We start from the raw sequence: 5,955 nt of genomic DNA, 5'->3' as shown, positions 1-5,955 counted from the left end.
CCTATAAAATTTTGACAAATAGAACAAAGCTGGACCCCACACTGAAGGACTGAGTCCTGTGAGGGATTGAAGAATTCACCAAAATAATATATAAATAAAGTAGTATAATGTATTTTTATAATTATTTTACCCAAATATGTATTGGATTATTTTGCTCTAAAATGACTGTAAATGAGAAGTGGGAACCGAAAGTCCAACTCATGTTAAGCCCATTCCGCACTTTTCTTTCGCATGTGGTTTTAATCTCCACCCCAAAAACTCAAAAATGAACATCAAAATCGTCACTCCCAAGTCAAAAAGAGCCCTCAAAATTAGCTTTTGTATCTTAATATGAATAGACCCAAACACTGCTCAGTGCTTTGCTTACCCATAATAATAATAAAAAACCAATAAAGATTCTACAAAGAGGGACCACTGTGGTTACAGGTCACTCCATGCTCTCTGCCTTTCAAACTAGAATAATGGGCCATATACAAACAAAGATGGGACCCATGCGAATCCAATCCATTTGCGAAATTTTCTTCTTTTTTTTTTCTTTTCTGATTTCTTTACTCATCTTCATCTAATTATGAAATTTCACATAATATTGTTTTTTGCTTTGTCAAGCTTCTATAACAATGATGATAATAATAATGGTAATGATAATTGAGCACCACAGTTGGTGGTGAAATAGATGACTAAAATAATTAAAAAAGACAAAAAGATAGAGAAAGATGAGGAAGGAGTCAAGGGGGCGGCTGCTGATGATGCGCCACTCCCAAATATCATTCCAAAGTAGTCATCGTCGCCGCCTCCGCCTCCGCCGGATGTGGTCCCATGCCCGGTGTTGCTTGTGGCCCCTGTTATGCTCCCACCGCCGCTGAATCCAGGTAGTGATACGCTCTGGTCCCTACACCATTATTTTAATGTACATTTCATTATTACTTTACTCAACCAATATTCATGTAGTAATAATAATCAAATCCAAAATAAACCCATTTGAAAGCTTTATTTTGCTTATTAGATTTGATGCAATATTTAAAATACAAGACAACTAGAGTGTGACATCAATCCACCGAAACTATATTAAAACCAAAACGATGGCGAAGACATACACCATTGTGGGGCCAAGTAATAGTTAGCTTTGGTTGTTCATAAACAAGTTCCAATAAAAGAGAAATAGGACATTGGGCCACCATAAAGTAATAAAATATCCAATGAAGAAACTAACATATAAGATTGGAAAGTCCTCAGCCCAAATTATCAACACTGCAAGAATCCATAGACACTACAACTCGACCTAACAAACCCTAAAGCAAAGCAAAACCTACACTTGAAATAGCTAAAGAGTTAAAACAAGATAAATAATGTAGAAATGCTAACACCCAAAATTGCCAAAAGCCTCGATTTTTGGTCACTGAGGGACAGTCTCTTCCAATTAGTGAGAGACCAAACTAGGGTGCCCTCTAAAAAAGCTCACACTCGATTATAGCAGAGAAACAGACTAATAATACCAAGAAAGAGTGGTGAAAGGACAAAACTTAGAATAGAGAAAGGGCAGTAAAGAAAGACTACAGAAGCAAAGGAAAGCAAATAGACATGGGACTTGGTGAATCACCGGTTCCTATGCTGTACTATGACCTGTGCCCTGTGACTGGTTAGTAGTCTTGGTCCAGTTCATATCATATCAGAAGTGGGGTCCAAAATTTCAGATAAAACAACAAAAGGGTCCACTCTTCACGGCTGGAAAGCAGGTAGAGAGAATAAAAACCCAGTCACATATTCCCCATACAAACAAACCATGGTTTAGTCAAAATTCCCCAAAAAAATTATTAAATAGAGTCCCACTTGCTGGTTTTTTTTCTCACTTTTCTCCATACACATACATGTATTTTCTTCTGATTGGAAAACAACCTTTTTGCAGCAATGAAATAACCAAAACAATTTGTAGAATGACAAGATTATTATCACCCCTTTTTCTTCAGTGCCTCTATAATGACTTGTTTAAAGAAAGAAAAATCAATTAAAATGTCAAAAATGAAACGGGTAGAGAGGATTTTAAATACCAGGGGACAAACCCAGTAGAGTAAAGCTTTCAGTACTGCTATGGTCAAATAAATGTCTGACGACTGGACCCCACAAATTACAAATGGCCATCCAACGAGCACAAAAGGGTGAACTAGTATTACTACCATGATGTATATAACGTATATACTCTTTACCCAATCCCAAGGTCATAAAAAGATGCAATTTTGCGAAAAGGGCAAAAAAGGGTTGCCAATAAAAAAATGAAAGACAACGGCATTGTCTTCCAAAGACAGGTAATAAAATTGAGCCAGGACTAGGACAATTGAACTGCAAGGCTGTGTTTGGCTCGAGCCAAGATTCCATTACTTCGCATGATCACGTGCACCCACGAATACAAATCCCCACCATTATATTTGATAATTAACATTTTCCCCTTCAAAACGGCAAACAACTTTCTTTTTTCTTCTTCTTTGAATTGTCGTTTCCTCAATATAAGGAGAATTATTAATTTTTTTGGTGTGAAATAACAAGGCAAACATGGTAAAAACAGACAAGAAAAAAAATAGTGAATCACTAAACTTTAACAAAAAAAAAAGGTGGTGACAGTTAATGTGACAGGTAAGATTGAAACAGGGACTTTATTGTAGCAAAGACAAAAATTTTAAAAAAAAGTGGAAAAGGGTAAAAGGGTAATTAAGAGGTTACCTGGGGTCGCCGAAAACGCCAGCGGTGGAGGTGAGCTGGTCGATGAGGGCGGCCGATTTGGGCTCAACGCTTGAGGCCTTGGCGTACTGAGTGCTGAGGCCCGCCCCGGATGGCACAAAGAACGCTCCATTTACCATCATGTCCCCTTCCGTCCTCCAGTTCCACCCAGTCCAGTCTCCCTCGTTTGTGTCCACGCGCTTCGTCACCTAAACCAAACCAACAAACATGAAAAATCCCATCAGTCCACGTGGTCGTACACAATAGGCGCCGGTCTCAGCGCGTGCAATAATACACTATCACTCACTGCCACCCTAATGGTGGCTAACCTGGCATGCATAAGCACAATCGCTTTCGCGGTGGCTCTCTTTCAATCTTCTGTTCATGCAAAACTTAAAAATAAAAATAAAAAATCAACTTTTTATTGCCACGTAGGAGGAAGACAGGAAAAGAGAAAGAAAAAAAAAAAGCAAATCTTCAGCTAATTTTCCAACAAACAGCCAATTAACAGCTCTTGCTCACATGGAAATTTTTTTTTTTTAAAAAGTAGAGAATACTTTCAACAGAATTTAAGAAAAATAAATAAGGACCATTTTTATTTTGTCCAATAACTTTGCATGTTGAAATATTCAGACATGACGTGACACAAGATACCTTCTGCCCATACACCACATCACGCGGCGCGTGCTTCTATCACTCACGCGCCACCGTTGCAAGTAGGATGAAAGCAACCCATAGGATTCTTTGTAAGAGGAAAAAAAAATCCCACTAGATTTTGCCCATTTCAACCGAAGTCAAAAGAAAAGTTTTAGAGGCACAAAATATCATGAAAACATCTATTCCACTTTTGGCAATAACCCATACCCTAAAACCCCTCTATTTATTTTTCACCAAAAGGTAACTTATTTATTTCCCTTCTAACAAAAAGAAATGGTGAATTACGAAACTACCCATCAAAGATTCTTACCTCTTTGGCGTTTTGGTTCGCTGGGGCAATGTACCGATTACCCTGGCTGTTAATGGTGGGGTTAGCACTACCGCCGATGGCGTACATCTCCCACTGCGTGAAGTCGTTGTTGACGACGTGGATGTACCCGCGTCTACACCGAGGCATACGCTGCACAAGCGCCGGCCCGAAGTGGTTGAAAGCAATCGTAACCTGCATACCTGAGTCTGGCAAGTAACCATCGTTGTGGCCCAAAAGCATGACCTCATCATGGTGCGAGAAATGGTTGTTTGTGATCGTAATCCCCGTCGAACCCATGATGGCGTCGATCAACCCGTCCGTACAGTAAGACAGCGCGCAGTGGTCGATCCAGATTTTGCGTGCGCTGTAGATAGAGATACCATCGCCGTCGGATACACCTCTCCAACCGACGTGGGTGGGGCTCGAGGCAATGTCTGCGTGACCCGAGGGTTTGCAGTGGTGGATATGGATGTTGTGGATGATGACATTGGAGACTGACTGGAGGGTTATGCAGCCGTTTCCGACGATGTGGACATTAGCGCCGCGGCCATCGATGGTCTTGTAGCTGTTGACTATAAGCTCGTGCTTGAGTTTGATGGTCATGTCGGCTGAGAAGACGATCCATAGTGGCTCTGTTTGGATCACGGCGTAGCGGAGCGTTCCGGGGATGGGACGGGCCACGTCGCGGTCGGAAGAGTCAGTGACTACATAGATCTGGCCGCCCTTACCTCCCATTGCGTCACGGCCGAACCCAATGCCGCAATCCGCGAGCTTCTGGCGGTTCGCTTGCCAGTTGGAATCGCAGCGCCAGCAGTCGTCGATGGGGTTTCCCGTCGAGCATTGATCCTTACCTTGTACTGAAAGCATCTGTCTTCTAGATACTGAGACATTGACTCTCCTGTAGAGGGAGAAAAGCAGAGCATTGCAGTGTTTGGTTACTTAGAAAATAATGCAGAGCAAATGAGCTCAACCAAACCGAGTTTGAGTTTTTCTATTTATTAATGTTTTTCTGTTCTTAAAGTGAAATAATTGAAAAGCTCAAACAAAAGAATCAAAGTGCTCAAAACCCAGTGACTGTGAGTCTTCAATGCGTTGAAAAACAGAGTCGCTTGTGGCATTAAAACCCAAAAATAGGGGAAAACCCCTAATGGAAATATCTGGTGTTTAACATCAAAATCTCTGAAAATAAAAACGACCCATTATCTAAAACGGTTCACAGAGCAAAACCCAGATGGGGATTTTTATTTTCTTTACCTTTGAACTTCTAGAACCACAGCTTCAGGATCAGGATGCTGGTGAGGAAGGGTGAGGTTGAGGCTTAATGTGGCTCTGACAATGGGAGAGAGAAAGCTCGAGAGGCATATTAAGAGAATGCAGGTGGTAGATAGCATCCTTGAAAAAACAATAATAATGCAATGAATGGACTATTGTCTTCCTCTTCTTCTAAGTAGTTCTTTATTTCTTTCCCTTTTTATTTTTGGTCTTCCGTAAAAGACACTGTTCTTCTTTGAGAGATGTCTTTCTTCTTATTCTTCAACGCTCAACAACTTGTGTCTTAGGAAACTGAATTTTTTTGGGAAAATGTGATGTGTTTATATAATAAAAACAAGATCATAAACAAAAATAATAATTATTATAATATAAGAACACAAACAACAATAGTGACAAGGTTAAGTGGGAACTGAGTTAAGCTTCATTTAGGGTTTTAGGTTTTTATCAAGAAGAAGAGAGAGAGAGAGAGAGAAACACCATTGGCATTGGAGATGGGGGAGAGGAGTTGAGAGGGAATGTCTCTCTCTCTCTACTTCCTTCCTAATCCCCCCTTGCAGTCTATCTCAGACACTCACATTCCTACCGTGCATGTTAATTATTCTAGGAAAAGGAGCAAAATCGATCTAAAAAGTTAAATAATTTAGAGAGAGAGAGAAAGAAAAGAAGAGAAAAAACTTATCCAAAATGCTAAGCTGCCCTTTTTTTGGAGTTTTGTTTTGTATTTTTATTTTATTTTTGGTGGGGTATTATTATTATTATAAATATTATTATTATTTTAATAAATCGGCTGCGGATTGAGATACTTTGCGGAGGGGAAGAACAGAAGTATTCCAACTTACGAGTGTAGACAAAGTCTTATTTTGCTTTCGAGTTTGGTTTAGAAATGAAAGATTCATAGGTTTAAGAATTAAGATATTTCCATATCATATTTAATCAAGCTTGGAGGGTTTTCGTTCCCTTATTCAGTAATTTTCTATTTTGCTAAGTTAGATTAGAGGATCACTTAA

General features: G+C 39.7%; 1 protein-coding gene across 1 annotated transcript; it reads right to left on the bottom strand.

Moving 5' to 3' along the window:
* Positions 1-507: 507 nt before the first annotated feature.
* On the bottom strand, positions 508-5,624 carry LOC133797889 (probable pectate lyase 18). The gene is made up of 4 exons (XM_062235986.1): positions 4,931-5,624; positions 3,677-4,574; positions 2,713-2,918; positions 508-889 (listed from the first exon to the last, which is right to left on the bottom strand). The coding sequence occupies exons 1-4, from the start codon at positions 5,065-5,067 to the stop codon at positions 610-612; spliced, it is 1,521 nt and encodes a 506-aa protein (XP_062091970.1). The 5' UTR covers positions 5,068-5,624; the 3' UTR covers positions 508-609.
* Between the last annotated feature and the right edge of the window lie 331 nt (positions 5,625-5,955).

This window comes from Humulus lupulus, chromosome 8, assembly GCF_963169125.1.
Source record: "Humulus lupulus chromosome 8, drHumLupu1.1, whole genome shotgun sequence".
NCBI lineage: Eukaryota > Viridiplantae > Streptophyta > Magnoliopsida > Rosales > Cannabaceae > Humulus > Humulus lupulus.
Note: the sequence above shows the minus strand (reverse complement) of the source record. Positions and strands in the feature narration are given on the sequence as shown.

Bases quoted from the DNA above. Each gene is read 5' to 3' on its own strand.
- LOC133797889 (XM_062235986.1), bottom strand. From the start codon at position 5,067: ATGCTATCTACCACCTGCATTCTCTTAATATGCCTCTCGAGCTTTCTC. The intron at 4,575-4,930 runs GTAAAGAAAATA...CTCCCTCTACAG, and splicing joins GTGGTTCTAGAAGTTCAAAG to GAGAGTCAATGTCTCAGTAT. The intron at 890-2,712 runs GTAACCTCTTAA...ATAATGGTGTAG, and splicing joins GGCGTTTTCGGCGACCCCAG to GGACCAGAGCGTATCACTAC.